Genomic DNA, 21,377 nt, shown 5'->3' on the forward strand with positions numbered 1-21,377 from the left:
TCGTATTGATGTGTAGCACCCACATTTAGTAAGCAGATCATAGATGCTCTCAGAACATGTCGTTTATAACGTTTTTAAAACTGTATGCATAAGAGACAAGCTGATTCCTTATAACTGTGTTCTCCTGCTCTACGGTCACCCCTGGGGAGCGAGAGATGTAAGGGTTTGCGTGCGCGCGCGCGTGTGTTTTGTGTGTGTGTGTGTGTGTGTGTGTGTCGGGGGGGGGCGGCCTTGTCACGTGACCGTTTTCACTCCCCCACTACCCTCTTTGTTGTTATTGCTGCAGCTGCTGTTCGGGACGGCTGCCTTTTCTTTTTCCTCATTTGTTGAGATTTAATTTGAAACAAGGAGGGAAATACCGAAAGGACCACGGAACTACACCCCCATCCAGTCGGACGGAGGTACCGGAGAGGAGTTGATGAGAGAGCAGGAGGAGAGAGACAGCGTAGGATAGCGAGGGAGTCAGATCCGGGGACGGTAAAACGAAAAGTGGTTCAGAAAATCGTGGTGCATGAAGATAGCGGCTGTGTCGAGGTACTGGGTGATGCTGCCGCTTCTGTAGCTGTTCTGGAAATAAATACCTGCTGTTACTGCTTGAGAAAAGACATAGACAACATTGCCACATTTTAATCTGGAGTGAAAACGTGTGCGGGTTTTTTTTTTTCTCGATCGCAGCACTATTGTTCAGGGTCCCGTTGCCTCGCCGACCACGTACTCGACTCTTGCATGAGCCCGTGCTTTTCCCCTCGCTCACTCATTTATTTGGTGCATACTCGACGGTTTTTAAACAAAGGAGCCGACAACCACTGCTTGTCAACAGACGGCGGCCTTCTTCAGCTGTCGGTGCCGTACTCCTCTTCATCATGGTGGGTGGTTTGCACCCCGGTAGGTGGATCGGACCTTTGCCTGGCTATTACTTTTCGCTCTTGTGTTTCCTGGCCATCGCCTCGCTTCCTGGGATTCGAGCATCTTATCCCCAGAGCAGCGAATGCCAGTCCGGCAAAGGAAAAGGTTGTACAGGTAAGTGTAAGCATGCTCGGTGTGGGGTGCGGGCGAGCGATTGCATGTGTACAGTTTGAGAGGTTTGCCGTTTAAACATGTTTTGATATTCTGTGTATTTTCTTAACGTTTCCTGTGAGGAGGAAATTTGAATTTGTTTCTAGTGAGCGATCCCCCTCATCCTTGCTACTCTCGTGCTCAGAATCTCTTAGCCACTTACAGCAGACAAAGAACATGACCCCTTGAGAGAACCGGATTGCATTGGAATTGCAATCATCTATTGTTATTCAGAGGGTGCTTACTACTGCTGAATCATGCCGTGACGTTTTTATTTTCTTGTTTCATTTGTATTCGCCTAATTGTGATTGTAATTTACAAATGCACCTGATGTAGTAAATGCAATAGGTGCACTGGACTGACTCTCCCAGTGCAGCTAAGCAGGTGCGCGATGAAAGAACCGCACACAGAACTGAACCCCGCCCTACGAGTACCCGGGTCCTTCGCGATCCCTGCCTTTCTCTTTCTCCTCTTATTAAGGTCTCTGCAAATGCAAAGCTCGGCTTACGGTGGGCTTCACGTGACCCTTATCTATTAAAAATTTAACGCGGAGAGAGCGTTTCTTCCAGAATTCAGAGCATCCCTTTCCTAAAGTAATACTACAGGATGCTGATAGACAACTGCTCGCGGGTACTGTATTAACCTGGGACCCATCTTTTATTTATGAACGACAGAATTGACTTTTCCTTTATTTTCTGTTTGCCTTCGACATCCGTTTTGTGCGTAAAGAGTGGGAATGTTTTTCTGTGGAAAAGCTTCTCACTTATGCAGATTTTTGTCAACTTCTTGCATGCTGCGGCAACTACAGAAAGTCCCTTAGTGAAACAGGGTAAAACCATGTTTCAAAAAAGGTAAATCCTAATAAAGTGCAACAACTGTAGGTGAAGATCTGTGAAATATGCCTTTATTGTTATCTTTCCCGTAATGTTACATCACGTGCTCGGATTCGAGCTATTGTTTGAAAAAGACCGAAAAATAATGAAATCCTTTCACCTGTAGCAAATTCATCCATCCATTCTGAGAAGGAATGCCTTTGAAAACTATCTGTCATAAATTCTCTCAGCCCATTAGCTTGTGTATAGTATTTCAATGAACTACAGTAAATGCCAGCGGGAGCAAAACCATACCTTTATACATTGTTCAAATGACAGTTACATTATGTCACATACCTGGAAACTCTAGTTGGTCTTAATGGCTTTCATAAACACTGTATCAAGTGACACAGGATACTGAGCTCTGTTGTGTAATTTCATTCAAAAGGATTGCAGAATCCCAACATCTGGCTTAAATATGTTTTTAACTAACTTCATGGTGTCTTATTAATGACAGCAGCAATAGTATTTCGCATGCTGCCTGGGAAATTAAATTTTATTCATGAACTGCATGAAAACCGTTTAACGTGAAATTAACTCCAGGAGCCTCGTGGTGTGACCGAATCAGATTTCTATCAGTTATGCAGCAGCCAACAAATTATTTCAGCGAAGGCAAGTACAAACAGCCGTGACTGCGTGACACTGCACTCTCCACTGCAATGTTCCCCACCTAAATCCATATGAATTAGCTGGACACTCACCCAGAGCTCAACATGATAATCAACCAAATATGAAGCCATAATACATGAAGTAATTGGAGGGGGGGATGGGGGGCTTTCAATGCACTGATCAGAGCTGGTGGCAGGACCCTGAGGGGAGCCAGATACGGATGCAGGTTCGAGGAGATGAGACAGGGATCACTGGGCATGAAGAATGAATTACCCTTTCACGCCAGTGAGGTCACCGCCTTGAGCAGCAATTGAGTCTGCTCATTCCCCACCTACCATTTCTCCAGGAGAAACTGTCCAATCACAGCAATTTGAGCTGACCAAGATCCACATACATGTTCTTCTATTCTAAACTCTAGCAATAACAGGTCAGCTTCAAGCAAAGCTCTGACAGATTGTCATTTGTGACGAAATGATTTGGCATACAATTGCCATTTCAAGTTCAGATATCGTAGAAACAGACAGGATTAGGTTGGGATAAGCATTGTTGAAACAGGAGCAATGCACAGCATAAGGCTTTTAGAAGTCTTCATTGTAATATGCTCTAAGAGCAATAATACTGAGAAAACATTCAGTCGAAATTCACTTAAAAAACAACTATTTTTGTGATTTCACCTTAAGCACCTTTATACAAAATCCTTATTTATCAACACCTGATAGTCGTCCCATGCTGAAACTGCTGCAAATCCCTGCAAGCAGGGGAAAAGAAATCACATTAAATAACACATTTCATATTGTGATTTCAGCGTAATATGTGTATATCTTACTCTGTACACACAGTCTCATCCATCTTCAGTGTACTGCAAAACATTCTGGAAAAAAAAGGAATTAAATAATCCATTTCATTCTTGGTAGTTGTAATGTCATACTAGGCTTTGAACAGGAGTAACAGCGCAGTATGGATTGTGGCCATATTAATTGCTTCCTGGTTGTGCATCATTCACATCTGTTCCCACTGAGAATGTTGTAAGACTACCTCATGAAGGCAGTGGATACTGTCCTTAAAGCATTGTGTGTTTCCAGAAAAAAAGACTTGCCTTTTCATTGAGTGGTGTTTCATTTCATTAGTTTTGGCTATCTTCACCAAGGTCACAAATTAACCATCTGTACCTGGTTTGAGCAAAAGCCAAAACAAACATGTAGCATGTTTACCCCTGACAGCAGATTCACTCTTGCCAGGAAAGTCTTGTCCTTGAGTGGAGTTGTTTGACTTACTGTACATCTCAAGGAAGATACATGTGGAGGCCAATTTCTTGAGGTTTCAGCACAGCTGTAGTATGTGTTTTTGAAGCAATGCAGATGAGAGTGCTCCTCATATTCTGCAGTCATTTGAAAGAACACCATTGCTGAGTGCATGGAAATGTGTTCCAGTTTGCTTAAGATTAGGAGGATGGCCTTGTAGACCATCAGAAAACTGAGGCTTGTGATCATTTGACTCCTGAAATACGACAAGTGGCACATGTGCCTGAAACTGAAAAGGGCTGGCAGGTCCTAGTTGAGCTGATCGGGATGAAAGCCCAATGGTCCTCTATAATTGCTGGCCTTACTTCCTTGGATGGAAATGTAACCAGCCTTGGGTTTGTTGTAGTCTTCATTATTATGCAGGAACCATCACCAGACATCTTTGTCTTACATGGATCATTTAAAGCCAAGGCCCTGCAGAGAACTTTTCAGTGTGCATGTTCAACTGAAAAAAGTTCTAATTTGCAATGATGGCGATCAGTTTTGCACAGCCTATTAAAAAGCATAGCTTTTGTGTGCGCACAATATTTTCGTATCTATTTATATTCACCCCAAATTCCACAACAAATGCACTGGTTTGTTTAGCAAACAGTCAAGACAAAGCGTGGAGTTTTGATTTCTGGGGCGGAAAATTATTGGCTCCGGAACATGCGGCGTGTGAGAATGCCCGAGTTGTTTATATCACCCTCTGTGCTTGTCGTTCATTGCAATGCAACACATTTCTCCCATGGCAGGTTTTAAGCATCAGATTTATGCCTTTCCCTTTCCCGTGTCGAGGATGAAGGTTCTAAGGCTATGGGAACTAATGCACGGCTTCCTGAAATGAAATTTCATCTCCTTGAAGAAGTTCCAGCATCCTGATAATGTGGTAATGAGGAGCATGTATTTACTGACTTGTGGTTGGAGGGGCGGTGCTGGCGGTCTCGGATCTGCTGGGACAGGAACCAAGGATACAGCAGATGCTGCTGTGTTTCTGTCCTTTCTCGGTGGGATTTTGGCTCAAACCCAGAGCGAGCCAGCCACCAGTGCTGGGCACGCGCCTTGCAATTAGCAGGTGGGTCAAGGTTTTCGATTTAATCCCTCCCCTCTGTGTGAATGGGAACCCCCCCCCGGCCGTTGCAGGTGAACGAGCGCCATTGTCGCGGTGGCCCACGCCCCCACCCCCCGGTGGCACCGGGTCCAAGCCGAGCTGTCAGCCCCACTGTGCCAGGGCCCTCGGCGGGCGCCAGCAAGGCTCCTCGCAAAATAGGTCATCGGAGAATGAGGCGGCACAAAGGCCCCCTCTGAGGAGAGGGACCACCTAACAGGACCGATCAGGAGCCAATGAGAGGGCAGGAAAGCTGTCAGCCAGCGGAGTTTCTGGACCGTGCGACCGCTGCGGTCTGAGGCAGAAACTCCAACCGTGTCCACACAGGCCTCCTGGCACCTCCGTGTGGCTGGAGAGCATTATTTGAATTTAGAAAATAACTTTATCCTTGGCACCAGTGCACACAAACCTGTGTCTGTTATCCCTCTCAGATCATGAAGGAGGACAGCCATAGCCTAACACACAGCCTCATGCTTCACACCCACACGCTGTATGTTTCTGAGAATTGTTCTTGATATACTGCTGCTTGACATTTGACTTGACCTTCCTTTGTAATTATGTTTATGATGCGTATGTTTATCATACTTGTGTCCAGGAGCAAGAAAGCTAATTGACAATGTAAAAACAACAATTATAATAATGGTGAAGTCTATTGCAGAGAATGGAGTCTACTGATGAGATCGCTAAAGGTTAACAAACGTGACAACCAAATTAATTATTCCTTCCCAGCATTGTATTCAAAGTCATAGTCAAAATAATAATGAAGGAAAAAAATACTGCTGCTGTCATTAAAATGCCTTACAGAAGTCATTTGCAAGACATAGGTGCAAAATATGGTCAGTGATTTGGGATGTGAGGAATGGCATCGTAATCAATGTTGACGGATGTGTCATATCGGCATACAGTCAAATTCATCATCTTTTGCCTCCGTTTTTACATTCCAATGTTAGCATGCACGGATGTGCTTTTGACCGCCAGCTTATGGGTTTGAGCCTCAAGGGTTTTATCACTGTAGGGTATTTAACTGCAGTCACTCCAGCGGTTGGGATTGGTGATATATATAGATTAATGGTACATTTCATAATGACTGAGCTAATAGCCTACTAGAGACAGTATAGAGCAGATATTAAAAATGAATGTACCAACAGCTGGCAGTATTTTTTGCAGTTCCATCATTCCACTTCACATTGCGGTATTGAGGGTACATTTTTTTGGTATACCCCATCCCACCTTTGTCCATGTCTGCTAGTTTTTTCAGTCAGTAGTGTTATTTTGACACGCTTTTTGCTCTGTTTTTGAGCTGCTCTCATGCCGCTGATCATTCCCTTTGTTTGAAATACTGAGTTGAAAGGCACACTGACCAACCGCAAGCACAGACCATTGACACTCTTTTCCTTTTCATGACCAAGTAAGCAATGTTCAGCCTCACGTATAATGTTACGTCAGCGTCACGTGGTGAGATGTTGCGGAGCTGGGATGTCTGATGCAAAACAGCTATCGCTGCATCCCAGGCTGTTTAGTGATGCACCCGGGAAGTGGGGCAGGGAGTGGTGCGCTGGTGGGAGATCGCCGCCATTCTGCAAACCAGCTCTGTCCTGCGTGGCTTATCTCCCAGCGTGATGGTGGCTTGTACATGTTCCCCCTCTGTCAGTGATGAATGACCCTTAGTTTGGACAGGGGCAACATGCACCCACCCGCCCCCCCCCCCATCCCCATCCCCATCTTGGTTCCATCAGAGCACCACTCTGCTCGAGCTCACACTGTCACATAAGCATGTCCGCCTAAGATAGTGGCCTCGTCACAGTTTCGATCCGTGCTGTTCATTAGGACTTTCGCATTCATCAATGTTTGTTGATGAGTCAACTAAGCATACTCACCTGCCACAGAACCCCTGGGAACAATCAATTATGGTGAATCTACTAAGAGCTGCAAGTGGGAGACAGACTCAAATTGCATACTCCTATGAAACTCAAAACACAGAGATTAGTAGCAGCCCCTACATAAAGATTGTGCATGTTGTTTTAATATAGTAAAACCCACTGAATGTATGGGAAGCTGGGTATTTCATTGAACCGTCCTTGGTTAAACCCTCCTTTGGCTTTTTAAGGGGCTTTTTTTAGTTCTCTGTTGAAAAGACTGAAATGGTGCTCTCTCGGGCTTCGCGTGATGTATGCTAACGCTATCTAGAATGGTTTTCTCCTTTATGTTTTACAGCCATACTTTCAGAGATTCCATTCCCAGTCATAAAAATGCTGTAGCCTGCGTGGGTGCCATGTGGGGCAATCATGTAGTTCAATCTGAAGCCACGTCAAAAATTCTTATGCCAATATATCAGGGCTGACACCCACAGCAAAAGGAGCACTACCTGTAGCAGCCCCAAAGCCAAGGGAATACTCTCCGAATGCACATGCAACATTCTGATGGAGTCCACTGTTTACGCATGGACAAAGTCCACTGCCCACAGATGTTCACAGTTTGGGCAAACAGCGCCAGAGGCCACACAATCAAAGTCACGGCTATTATGGATTCCAGCTGGCTGTCACAGCTGAGTGTGGGAGGATACGCTGGTAGTTAGCTTGGTGGACTTTTTGATTATTAGCTGTATGGCATGCAATACTCTGGGAAGCTAAACAAGATAAATTCAGTGTTTTCTTGAACAGTTTTCTGTTGTCTGCAGAAGCACAACAGAACAGTGGTGGCACCAGGTAACCTGTGGAGCCACCAAGCCTGCCTGAAGTCCTTCTCTTTACTGCCAGGACAAGGCCCTTTGAGGGGAAGCAATAGGCTTTAAAACAGCCCTCTGCTGAACATGTGTGACTCCTTCCCCATTTCTCAACTTAAAAATTTAACATCTAATCACCGCAAACCAGACATCCGTCACATATACGTCTCCCAGATCTGCGCCATAAGATCATCACGTAATTACCGCGTGAAATGGCTTTCTAAATATAGACATATATATTGCTGTTGCCTGGAATTTTTTTCTTTCATTGAGAGTCTATGGAAGACAGCTGGTCGTAAGCGTAATATAATCTTCATAATTTAACTGTCAGCCACCACTGATAGTGCATAGCAGTGCATGCAATATTCATGAAAGCGCTGCCTTGAAATGCACTACCTGATTAACCAAAAACATTCCCGTTTTAAGATATTCCTTGCACAGATGATATCATGGTGCGGAACCTGCAAAATGTCATTAAAACTTGATGGGCACTCTGATGTTTCGGTGTTACTCCAAAGGAATACTAATCTCGACTCTAAACATCTCTTGTACCTGTGGAACATCATTTAATTGAAAGTGATACGTGAGGAGTGTGTTTTTTCTCCTTTAGTGAATGAAAAGATTGCATTTAAACAGCATGTAAATGCTTCCTGCTTACCCCAGCACGAATAGCGGCATTTAAACTCAGTTTAATCATTTGTTCTAGCATGAGTGAATGCTGAAAATTGTCATTTAAATGTCTTGATGTATATAACAAAGCGATATGATGAAATTAACACCTAAAGACATGCCATATGGTCTGTAGAAAGCAGAAATGGATGAAATCTGCATGGTGTAATATGAAAGAAAAAGATAAAGGATCATTATACTTACAAGGAGTAGAAATACAGTTGCTTCCCTCGAAGTGGCGCTTATTTTGTTTACTACAAAGATTGTAGATCACTAAGCCAGAAATGAATCTTAATTCCCAATTAGTTATTGAGAAAGAGGAGGAAAGCATACATTCACGCATTGCAGGTGCCAGCTACGGGTGTTGGTGTGAAGTTCCCCCCCCCCCCCCCCAAGCTCATCTCTGCCTAGGTCGCATGGTGGAAGCGTATTGATTTCAGCACTTCCTCAAGCCGCTTCCTGATGGATGGCTGACCCCACCCCCGCAGGAGGGCAGCGGCGCACCTTTGACAGATGACGTGGACGGCGGTAACAGCCGTCCAACACAGAAGTAACCATGCTCCACCAACGCAATCTGAGGGCTACTCTCAGAAATGGATTTTTAAACAGACAAAGATGAAAGGTGTCGATTGAAGAAAATTGTTTTGAGGTTAAAAGCGGTAAGCAACAGCTCTGTAATTTGGACTAATTCCCTTGCATGCTTATTGCGCGAATTTTAGATGGCCTTAATTATAGTATCTCTGGCTCACCTCAATCTTGTGTTGATTACCCTTAACCTACCATGTTGCAGTGAATAAGTGAAAAACCAATCTTGAAATAGCAGTCATTCATACCGTACATTCATACAAGTCCAAACTCGCTTCCTGGTTCATGGTAACATTCATGTCTCAAGCATGGCTTAAGATAATACCAAGACCTGGAACGTAAATCGAGAAGCTCTTATCATGCTCAAGAAAGCTGTAATCAATCTTTACGTATCTGTGTTTTAACCAGCCACTGCACTACATGACATGAGCTTAACATGCGTGAAATTCCTCTGGAAACCCACCATAAACCAAAAATTACCAGGCAGATGAGAGTATTATAGTATTACCATCTACTTTAGATGAAGTGTATGATGTTGAGTAAAATCCTATCAGTGCCACTTGGACAATGAGCAGGCAATGATCTGATGATGCGATTGTGACATAATATCTTCCTTGCTATTGCTTGCTGTTGTTACATTGTGTTCCAGTAACTGTTCCTGTTGCAGTAAGCACTGACCTCATTAGCCAGCTCACAATGATGGCACAATAAGTGTACGATTGCACAGTGTGCTATCTTTGTGCCACCATGAAAATATCTGGATTGGTTGCATTTCCCTCCACATTTTCCCTTTGATCCTTTAAAAAAAAAAGTCTGGAGCTTTTACAGTTTGCACAAGCGCTGACAAGCTCCATGGTTTCATTCCCGCTGTGCAAATCCAGGTCGATGTTTAATCCACCGAAGATCTCCTCTGTTTCTGTGGGATGAATGTATTGACCCGGATAACTCCACATAGGAGAAAGCGGGTTTTTTTGTTTTGTATTGCTTTTTTGCATTCTTTCGCTTCTCTTACCCTGATGTTTCACTTTGGTTCCCCATACACTAACCTCTCATCGTGCTTCATTATCACAAGGTGTACACATAGATTGCAGCTGTAAACTCAGCAAATTCCTTTCCTGACACTCAGGCGCTCAGGCTCCCAGGTGCATTAAGCTGAAAAAAAGCTAAAAAGCAGCTCCAGAACCAATCTCCTTGTGGTGCCATAATGTCACTGCTGTATAAATTACAAACAGACATTAAAGGGTCTACCATATTACAATTCCTGGAGGATGGCTGGAAAACAGCCTGGCTGCGTTGCTAGTTGCGTCCTATTATATGTGAAGAGATCCACAATCAGCCCTTGACTGGTGCAAGCTGGCATTCTCCCATGGAAGAAGGCACTCCTGTTTTTGAATAAAGGGAAGTGTTAGATAGATACATTTGTGAGACCTTTAATATGAGCTTATCAAAGCTGTGGGGCCAACAGCCACTCATAACAATAGCAGCCCTTAATGATGCAGAGTCCTTATGGAGAGACCAGGGTTGTCTGGAGCTTGTTAGAGTGGATCACAACCCAGGCAAGAGCTGAGCAGGGGCCTGTGCCATAGGAGCAACAAAATACGATCGGGTTAATTAATTTCAGCCTGGATACAACTTGCTGCCCGTGGGGAGGAGGGGGAGACCAGCTTGGTGCAAATTAAAGTGAAGCCCAGAGAATTACATTTATCGGGTTGCAAATTAATTGTCCCTTTGTCCATCTCGGGATAATGGAGTCATCCCTTGGGGGGGGTGTATGAATGGAAAGTTAAGGGGAGTGACTGAGGGAGGATGTCACATTCATGGTCTCTCCCATGTCGTTCTGGAGGAACCGTCTTAAGTAGACTCAGACTGGACTAATGTATCATTAATCAGTCAATCAACTTTAAATTTTACAATCAAAATTGTCATCAAACACAATGCAGCGGGTTTGGCTAAACACAACAGGTAGTTTTTTTTGCCCCTGACCTCAATAGAAGGCAGCTGAGAGATTCCTGGAAAACAGTGGAACTGTTAAAATTGGAATAATCAAGGAGTTACATATAGAGACCCAGATAATGTCAACAGGGGGACAATCATCACTGACCCCAAAAATGGTCTGTGATCCCTCCCCTTCACAGTGGAGTTTGATGGGTTATGAAGCGCTCAACCAGGTTCAACCAGAGAAAAAGGACAAAAAGGCCTGTAATCTGCCTCTTCTTAAGTGGTGGATTAACATAATGGAAGGCACTCAGGGATGAATTTCATCAGCATTGCTTTTTTTCTGCTCCCTTCAAACTCCCTTTTTTCAGGTGTATGCATTAAAGTTCCTAAAGGTATCTCACCTGACTCCAGAGGAGGGACAATAAGAACATTTCCCTATAGTGACCTTGCTCAAGTGCTTCTATTTCCGATCTTGAGTGATAAAAGCGACCTTTAAGCCTGTGCTGAATTGACAGCAAATGGTTTCATTCAGCCCAGTTTACAAACACTGTCTTCTGGACACACGATAGTGAGGCCTCTGTTTACTAGACACCGTTTGCACAGGGTCCTAATGGAGTCACTTGAGTTGCCATACTATCTTGTTCAGCCATCTTATGGGAGTCTGGCTTTCATCAATGAAGGAAGTTGTTTACAAAATGTCTGCTGAGAAAATGCGTACATTCTTTGCAGTGGAATGTGTAGTTTGATGCTTTATAAAAAGTTTTTAAAAATTTCATACCACCAAATAAGTCTTACAATCTGCAGATTCATTTCACCACAGCGTAGCCTTGGAATCCCTCCAGCCAACAAAAGAAGGCTGTTGCTAAGTAAACAAAGGTTTAGTCACTCAAAACCAGCATTCTGTGCAGGAGTTGGCTGTCATGCAGGTGACCCAAGGTGCATTAAGTGTTTGATGTCAGCGCCATCAGTGGAGCCTGGAAGAATGACAAACCCAGGAAGCGTTCTTTTCTCGCGGCCCGTATATAAATGGGGTATTCAGTTGGTCTAAGTTGGTCTCAAAATGCTGCTGCGGAAAATGTGGTTTCTGTTGTGCCCCCCCCCCCCCCCCCCCCCCCCAATGCTTGGTGGTTTTCTAATCAAGTTCGCTGGTCCGTAAAAATCGTGTGGAGTCCGGCCCCAGGAGGTGAAGTTTATAAAACAGAAGAGGAAAAAAGCAAAGTGTTCGGATTGGACCATGGCCTGGGCCCGTCTCCGGGGAGCCTGCATGTGAGTGACGGGGCTGGAATGTTTCCGGCGCTGGCACTTTTGGTTCCGAGCAGCGAGGGCTCTGGGGTGCTGTATTTTTGCTCCCTCATGTCTGCCACCACCTTTGTGTGAACTCCCACCATTCTGAAGGAAGAACCCCAGGCCCAAAGACCTCGATCTTTTTCTCTTTGAGGCTAGCCGGCACCATTTGGCTAAAAAGAAGGAGGCCCTTTGAATATTGGCCTCAATTGCTCGAAGGAAAAAACAGTGAGGCCCTCGACAACATATATCAAAGACGCCGCATTGGCATAGACCGTCCTTTGGCACCCTGGAACACCCCCTCCTCCCCCATCCCCCATCCCTCCTCAACCCCCTCCACACATAGCAGACAAAAGCCATTGTGAGACGTCTTTTCAAACCATCAACCTTGAAAACAAGTGTAGAAAACCGCAGGATGTGTTGCTTTTGTTTTGCTTTCCGCTGTCAATTTTGCAGCACGGTCAGTAGAGATGCTGATCAAATAGTGCGGATCAAACATTAAGAGGGGAATTTGTACACGGACACAGGGTCTTGTTTGAAACCGCCACCCCGCTTTACCATCTCCAGCACACGTCTCACTTTAACCGAAGACTACAACCATGAAATCTCATTTCCCTCCCGAAAGGGCTCTCCAAGCCAGCTTTGCGCAGCGGATATTGTTTAGTCCGTTTCGCTTCCTTTCTCCTTGTCAACATTAGGCCGAAAGAAAAAAAAAATTTGTCCAGAGTATGACTGATAACGGGGTTTTCTATTTCGGCAGTGGGCACCTGAAGGTCTGCACGCTGCCATATATCACCCCACCTCATTACGTGCAGCCCCGTCTCGGCTTCAAAGGGCTTTCTCTCCAGCCGGCCTCATTACGGCAGCCCATGGGAGACGGGCATCTGATGCGCTGTAATGATGTGTGTGATGGTGGGAGCCTCGCTAATTCCGTTTCCAAAGTCAACACCTGGCTCGAACGGAGAGTTGCAGGGCTGAATCTGCCAGACACGCCACGCCATGTGCAAGTGCAAGTTGTCAAAAGGGGGGGGTCAAAAAAAATAATCATTATTGTGAGTCTTTAAAAAAAAATTTTATATGCAATTATCTGACACTGCTTAAATCGGCAGATATGTCTTATTAGGTGTTTGTAGGCTGATTGTGATGAAGGCTATTAACTTCACAGGGTGAAATCCAAGCCTCTGTATGTAACAGCTGAGGTCACTCTCGCAGCGGCAACATTAAGAGTATAAGAAAACCCACACTAGTCGTCCCTCGCAAAAAAAAAAGGAAAAGAAAAAATAGAAAAACAAATGGGATGAAATATAGCCCCTTCTCATGTGGAGAAGGCCATTACCTGTGGTTGTGGAAATCTGTTTTCAGTCTCAGTGTGGCCTTTCGGCCTATTTACAAGTCCCCAGAGACGAAGTGAGATGCAGTGCGAAACTCACCCCTGCTCCAGTCTCCGGCCAAGAGTTCTCACAGTAATCACACAAAGGCTAAAGGATATAAACTAGAGGACAGAGCCCAGAACAGAAGGAACTGCTCCTGTTTGTAGTGATGAGAGATTCAGTTACTTGACTATTCAGCCTTGACATTATTAATTGATTACTTGGGTCAGTATGGAAATTAATAAATAATTATGAAATTATAGTTCTATTCCTTTCACAATATATACGAAGGAGAGCCGGAGAACCCAGAAGGAAAATGACAAATGGTTGGTTTGTAATATTAATTTTCCTGCCTGAATGTTAATGTTATCATTATTTCCATAGTGTCATTATTTCCATAGAAAAGGTGGACTTTCATGTGGTGTGTGGGGAAGAAAATGAGTTTTGTTTATCTGAACATTAATTGTCTGGAACAGAACTTTGCTGGGCTTCAGTGTACCTGTATACCGATCTTCACAGTGCTTCACCAATGCACACCTTCCATGTGTGGGCATTTATGTTTGTCATAAGTGACAAATGACCCCTGTGCAGCACTGACAAACAACCCCTGATGTCTGTCTGTCTGGGCTTAGCCATCTGTTTGACGCACGCATAGATGGTTCTTCGTCTAAGACATACCCACAGAGGCAAACCATTTGCGTTGTGGATTATGTTTTTGGCTTTCAGAAAATTCTGTTGAACATTCATGTGGATAGATCTGAAATGAAAAAAAAAAAACAATGAACATGAATGCATTTTTTTAACCCACCCCCTATGTAAACTGTAAATACTGTGTGGTAGTACAGCATAGCAGTATTTGAAAGGAGGAAGGCAATTAACAGTTAATCATCTGTTATCCTGAATCTCCTCCTTTCAGCATATTACAATTCATTATGCAGGATCCACGCCGCCGCTTTGTGGCAAAGAGAGCACGTCCTTCATGCGGCTCAAAGCTTTGTCTGCGGATTCAATGGCAGCAATGTTTATCACAAAAGGGTGTCGACGGAGAGAAAAGGAGTCCCTCCAGTTCGGCCACTTTGCATAATTTCAGGTCTGTGTAGATGCACTCCTCTCTTGTTTTTCCTGCCTTTCAGAAACATAATACCACGAATGCAGATCAGCCTCCCTCCCCCCTCCCCCCTCCCCTCACGCTTCCATGTACGCCGGCCTTGCCTTTTTACGCTTGCCGCTGGGCGGTCGGCTGTCGTGTGATGGGGCACCTCCAGAAGTAGGGTGAAAACGATACCCAAAAAAAATAGAAATGACAAGGGCATGGGCGTGTGACGGATGAACGCCCTGAGGGAAGATGCCTGCTACCCCCCAAACCCCCCACCCCCCCCGCGTCCGCCACTCAGACAGACCCTCCCTTCAGCGGGCTGGTGGAGCGCATGATGCTCCGGGGCGTGTCTTTGTCCCCCCAACCCCCCACACCACCATGTCCTGCATCCCGCATCTTTTCACATCCGCCCACCGGCGTGAGCAACATGGCCATCAATTACAGCCCATAGGGGGAGCATGCATAAGCCGGAAACATCCGTCTTCGCCTCTGATTGGCTCTGACAAAGATATTAAGGGGGAGTCAAGAGGAGCGCAGTAGGACAGAGGCGCGCAGCCCTGGTAACAGAGAGAGTTTGCACTACACACCCACACACCCACAGTAATTTAACTGATCATTACCTACATTGATCCATTGTACTGTTTCGCCCTGGTTGCAGGAATGTTGCAAGGGGCTGGAAAGCCTGTGAGGTGCATAGACCCAGACTTGAAGGCCCCGCATGATCAATGCACCGTAGGGGCATGAACAGCTAAGTAATGGGTGGATCCAGAAAGGGTCCGTACATTTATCACAGCATGAATAAGCTGGGAACTGCCAGGATGCAGCATTTGGAGACGTGGGTGTCCGTGGCTACAATGAGAAAGGAGGCCCACTTTCGATGCGGGGCCTCGTCGGGAAAAGATGAAACCGTATGAAACCGTTCCGTGTGCGCTAATACATACACGCAAGGCTCAGGTCGCCCACTGGTATGTGTTTTTGAGCTTTGGAGAAGGACAGCGATGCACTGCTGCATTGTGTGCGAGCCCGCTCCTGCTCTGTGGAGTGTCCCGCTCGCCCCTGTAAGGGTCCGGTAAATAAGGGTGGCGTGCCGGGAGGCTATAAACTGGTCTTTATCGAGGCTGTGAAAAACACTCTAATGAAGAGCAGGGAAGAGGCCCGGCAGTTGCCCCCTTTTCTCTTCTTCCTCTCCGAAGGAAGTGCGGCTCTCACACTGACCGCTTCTTTTTCTTTCATTGAAACGCTCAAACAAAACGTAGTCAAACTGAAATGGTATAGTAATATACTTGGCTTCCATGGCCTAGTTAGATTGGACAAGTTGACTTGTGGTAGGGCTTGAATGGTGCTATGCTCACATTGTCAGTGTGAGCCAGGGGTGATTCTAGGCCTTTAGGGGGCCTCAGCCCCTAATGAGAATGCAACATGCATACAGTGCCTTGCAAAAGTGTACAATACATTAATATTTTTCTAAGTATGATATTTTAATTTACAACAATACTTTTAATGAATTACTAGTATGTAACATGAGTTTTACACCATAAAATATTTAAGAAAATGAAAAATGGAATATGCTGTTTGCAACAGTATTCAACCCCTTTCACCTTGGCAAACCTCAATTTAATTAGGTACACAATGTTATCTTCAGAAGCAACCTAATTAGTTGGGTAGTCTATTGTAGTGTATAATAATAACGGTTCAAATGTACTATAAATATATAATGAACCCCAATTCTATCAGAATAAGAAACATTGTGACTACTTTAACTAAAATAATAAAGTGCATCAGTTAGCTCCTTATCTGGCAACTGTGCAAGCAGATAAGCTCAAAAAGCTAACACTAGCTGATGATCTCTAGCGAATTACGTCAGCTAGTGTTCTTTGACACTATTCACACCATGGAACTATAACCAGATACTTTCCAATTAAGGAATAAACCACGACTGGCAATGGTGTTCTATGGAAATAAACAATGACAGGATGGTGTTATGCGGCCCCGTGGAGAAGCCAAGGGGCGTTAACCACCCTGAAGTGGTTTATTTCCATAGAACTGCACCACCAGGAGTGGTTTATTCCACTTATACTACGGCTACTTACCAAAGAAATAATTTTTAAAAATTCTGAGAAATTCTCCATTTTAAGCGGCAAATGTCATGGTGTATTGGCGATGTCACTTTGTTGATGCTCTAGCTATGTTGCTGCTGTTAACTGTAATGTTATCTAATGTTATTACAATGTTGCCGTTATGTTCGGTTGTAAATGGAATCTTCAGTAACATTTAATGAGCTTGCATATTAATTTCGAACGGTGATAAGGCCACTTTCACTGGAACTACTTCATAGCTGTGCATTATTACCGTGCATTTACTGGGAAATAATGCACACCCCTCCAGCCAATCAGAAACAAGTATTTAACCAAGCCGTGGTAAAAACCTGTTTAAATAAAGCCATTTGAACCTGTAATTGTTTGTCCCGTCTCTAACAGACAAGTTTGGTAGAGGGCTAAAAATGATTTAAGAAAATAATAATAATAATTAATTATTATTATTATTGTTAATAATAATAATAATAATAATAATGTTAGGTTGGGGTGCTGAGATGAAATTTAGGTGTGCTTGAGCACCCCTAAAAAGAGTCTAAAATCACCAATGGTGTGAGCATAACACTGAGTGTTGTTAGCCTGGTCTGGCACTGTTGCTCATTTAAGCTGAATGAACTTATATTCTGTTGTGCTAGAAGTCGCTCTGGATAAGAGCGTCTGCTAAATGCTGGTAATGTAATGTAATGAAATGATGACCAAGTTGACATTGGCAGAGAGAATGGATGGAGAACTTCGGCGGGGGTGGGAGTTGAGGTTCTGGTGTGTTGCGCGATTTAAAGGTGGGGCGTGAGATAGGGGGATGAACGAGGAGGGGCCAAGTTGGTGTGGGTCCCATGTGTAACGAGGCCATTGGTGGGCTTGGACACCATGGGCCACTCCAGCTGCATGCATTCTGTTGTTGTCACCCAGCCATGTGGAGGCTGAATGGAAGCACAGCTCTCTGGTGATTCTTGAGGCCTATCATCTTGTCATTTAAGGAATTAAGGGTAAAAATGGGAAAGAGTAGGTGCCAAACAGGGGTTAATTTGGGAGCAGAGGAAGTTTGGGAGTTGCTGGTCGCACAGCTGGGGCGGCTGTGAGACCAAAGCCCAACAACATGAGCAGGCAGTCAGGCTTTGAAGTCCATCAGCAGAATTGGGGGGCTGAGACGTGACAGAAGCCAGCAGTGCTGCTTGGTTGCTCCCTCCACACTTGGAGGCTGCATTCATAGGAAGTTAGAGAAGAGAATTAGCTGCTGCTGGTGTGTGTGTGTGTGTGTGTGTGAGGGAGAGAGAGAAAAATACCAGAGCTGATATACCAATTTTGTTCTTAGATCTGTGGCTAGGGCTGAGTACCTCTTTCTGTACTTCAGAGGAATTAGCCAGGGTTACTTTTGTTTTGCATCAAGGGTCCTTGAGATTAAAGTATTCTATCATTTTCTCCACATTGAGTTATTTGTTGTTTTACAGAAAACCTAGCTTTTTGGGAAGAACACTGAAAATATAAGAGCAATCCAGGGAAAACAGAGTGAACCCAAATGAAATGATGGTAACTGTGCTGATAGGGACAAGAATGTGTTTGTTGACTGGACTAGAGAGAAAATGGATCCAGTGTATTATTATTTTTATATGATATCATATCAATATTATCATATTGTGTATGACATATAAGAGCTACAGTATACCATGTCAGTTCTTTGTTCTTTGGTACAGTGCTATCAGGTACCAGCAGCTGAGCATAGCATGCATTTGAATTGAAGGTGAGCGCCACTCTCTTGGGCACCTCATTTCCTTCCTCCTGACACAGGGGCTAAGGCTTTGAAGAGGCTTCTCGGCCTCCCGCTTGTTTACACAGAATGTTACAAGCTGGGTTGAAACCTCTGGAAGGAGCCTCCGCTGAACTCGCAGCCCACTCTCGAGCCCTCTCTCTCAAATGGCCGCCGTCTGTCGTTTGCTGATTCAATTGTGTCTGGTTGCTCGGGCAGCCTTCAAAATTCCTGCAGTGCTTAAATCCTTTGGTGCGTCAAGCCCAGTCTCAGCTGGTAGGGGACTGCCTGCTAAGAAATCCTCTCTGTGGTTTTAGTTTGGAGCTGTCAGTATATCTGTTTTTTTTTTTTCTTTGGTCCTCTTTCAAAGTTTTTCTCTCCCTCCCCACCTTTTGTATCCTCTGTCCTCTGCCATGATTGAGATTCGGACCTCTTTGAAGCCACGCTTAACAGCACAACAGGCCTCCTTTAGTGACCAAGCAGTACCTTTTGAGCTGGTCCTCAAGCTTAGGATTTTATGTAGGTTGGCTTGGCTGGCAGTGGCACAAAGGCCTTCAGTTTTTTTTTTTTTTTTTTTTTACAGTCTCCTACTGTTGCTGGGAGGTAGGTGGAGCGGAGGTTATACGGCGGCCTTTGTGTATTTTTCCATCTGTCCTTTTGCTTTGTCTGTGAACAGCATAATTGTGAAAGTTGGAAAACATTTGGTAAAATAATGGGCTAAAATAAGGGACAAAGAAGCGATGATTTGACTTTACAGTTGATGTATGTGTAATTGAGACAGACATGTGGTAATGTTGGTAATGTTTGATGAAAAGCTGCCATGGCTTTCTCCATATATGTATTTCTAAAGTCAGCACATGACTGAACATTCTTTTTTGTTTTGTTTTTCTGTTTGACTTTGTATACCCCTTTTTCCTTGGTAGAAAGGTTGTATATATTTATAAAAAGCACCCTATATTCACACTTCAGTTACTCATGTTTTTTGATTTTTTTTTAACACCTCGGTTTTGGGCACCAGCAGGGACAGAAAAACAAGTATTGCGAAGTAACAGGAACACCAAAAAAAAAGAAAAAAAATCACTAAAAATAGCAGAGCTACAAGTAACACATTGTCGCCAGCCGTAATCTGGCTGCCTCTTCCTGTTGCGGGTGGTGTTGATTTTTACAAGCAGTAGTGTACTTTGAAAGGTCTTTGAAGGCGTGCTCGAAAGAAGAGGCATGTGAAGCCATGGGCTATTACCGAGAGAGACTGTGCCATTTACCATGAAGTGCCTTCTCCTCTCACAAAATAAACAACACTTTGTGAGAACAAACAACAAGAGGGCTTTTTCTGTGTTTTACTTTTTTTTTTAACAAGTTGTGTTCATGTTGGATCCACCAGTTAATTACGGATGAATTATTAATTTGACATTCTTATTTGAAGTAATGGATGCAGCTGAGATTTCTGTCTGAAATGTTTGGGATTTTATGCCAAGGAAAGTCAGTTTTATCACAAATGAACTGTTTGTGTGCTGTCAGTATTAATTCATGCTTTAATGTTATTTGTTACAAACTGCCAAGGTCAATGCTTCACTATATTTCTACTACTCCTCCCCCTCCTCCCACTACTACTACTGCTACGATAATAATAATAATAATAATAATAATAATAATAACAACAATAACAATAATAATATCAAAAACAACAACAACAACAACAATAGTAACAAATCTGAAGAGAGCTGATTCTATGGTAAAAGTGTCTATTTTTTTGTTAATGATTGTTATCTGTATATGTCAGGGCAGATCATTACAAGCCACGGTGAAAAGCAAGACATGGGGTGCTCTACTTCCATGATAGAGAATGTATTTTTCACCCAAGCCTAGAGAAAAAGGGAACCAACTTCTCTGGAGAGAAGGGCAGAGGTGTTTCCGGTAACATGGCGGAGAACATCAGTCGTTGGTTTGGTTTCCCCTGCTCTTGGAGACTCCAGGTCACATCTTGCAATCAGAAGTTGATGGACCCCAGGGACCTGGGACAGCTGTGACCTCAGTCACTGAGCTTGAAAGCACCCCCCCCCCCCCCCCCCCGCCTGTAATAAGGCCTTCTGCAGGGAGCTCTGAGAAATAGGGCCTTGTGACAGCGGGGTAGTAAGGCTGTGTGGATTTTAAAAGGAAGGAATATCATATTAAAGATTTTTTTTTTAGCAGAGAGCCCCTCCAGCAGAGTGCTAAACCTCAAAAAAGCATTGTTAATTACATTGGATCGCGGACTCCCTTTTACTGCACTGATCGGTTGTTTTGTATAATTGTGGAACAGCTAAGTCCACTGATTTCAGGTGGGAGTTGAAATGTCTCCCTGGACTTGCTCCAGACTCACGGCTACTCCAGCCTGCCTGTAACAGTTTGAGATTTTTCATCACAATGCCTTTCATGGATTTAGATCCGAGAGGCCAAGCTGACGGCGGGAGTCGATTACAGATTTGGTCAGCCAGCGAGTTGCACCAGTACAGAGAGGAGAACTGGCAGGTGTGACCCTTTTGGTACATTCACAGCCGCAGCTGTGGATGTCTGCAGTGCTGTTGATCAGTATTCATTCATACGATCCGATTCTGAAGAGCTCACTGACTGTTCATTAAACTCCCTTGCCTGAAGCTCTCCATATCCACCCACTTCTGTGTTTTATGTACTCAAACAGTCACGTTGCATTCTTACATCAAACAGTCTGTAGCAGACACTGTTTTCTCTATGGTTTCTGTGGGAAGAACTACAATAGCTTGGGTTGGATTGTGGCAGAGTCACACATTTGTCTCAGTCTTTGCCTAGATTTCCTACATTGTCATCAATGAGGGAAATGGTAGAGTTGTTATGCTGGAACCAGCCATTATTGGAGGGGTGGCCACCAAGCCATTCCTTGCCGGCAGACTGTGGTTGCCCCATGCTGTTGGCTTACCTGAACCCCTCAGGGACAC

The 21,377-nt window shown here is 44.3% G+C and overlaps 1 protein-coding gene across 1 annotated transcript in view; it reads left to right on the top strand.

Moving 5' to 3' along the window:
- Positions 1 to 261: 261 nt before the first annotated feature.
- tmeff1a (transmembrane protein with EGF-like and two follistatin-like domains 1a) overlaps positions 262 to 21,377 on the top strand; it is a 71,321-nt gene continuing 50,205 nt past the window's right edge. Inside the window, exon 1 of the mRNA XM_036519259.1 lies at positions 262 to 1,020. Coding sequence (XP_036375152.1) covers positions 864 to 1,020 — 157 coding nt within the window. The 5' untranslated portion in view covers positions 262 to 863. The remainder of the gene's footprint in view (positions 1,021 to 21,377) is intronic.

This window comes from Megalops cyprinoides, chromosome 24 (assembly GCF_013368585.1).
Source record: "Megalops cyprinoides isolate fMegCyp1 chromosome 24, fMegCyp1.pri, whole genome shotgun sequence".
Classification (NCBI taxonomy): Eukaryota; Metazoa; Chordata; class Actinopteri; order Elopiformes; family Megalopidae; genus Megalops; species Megalops cyprinoides.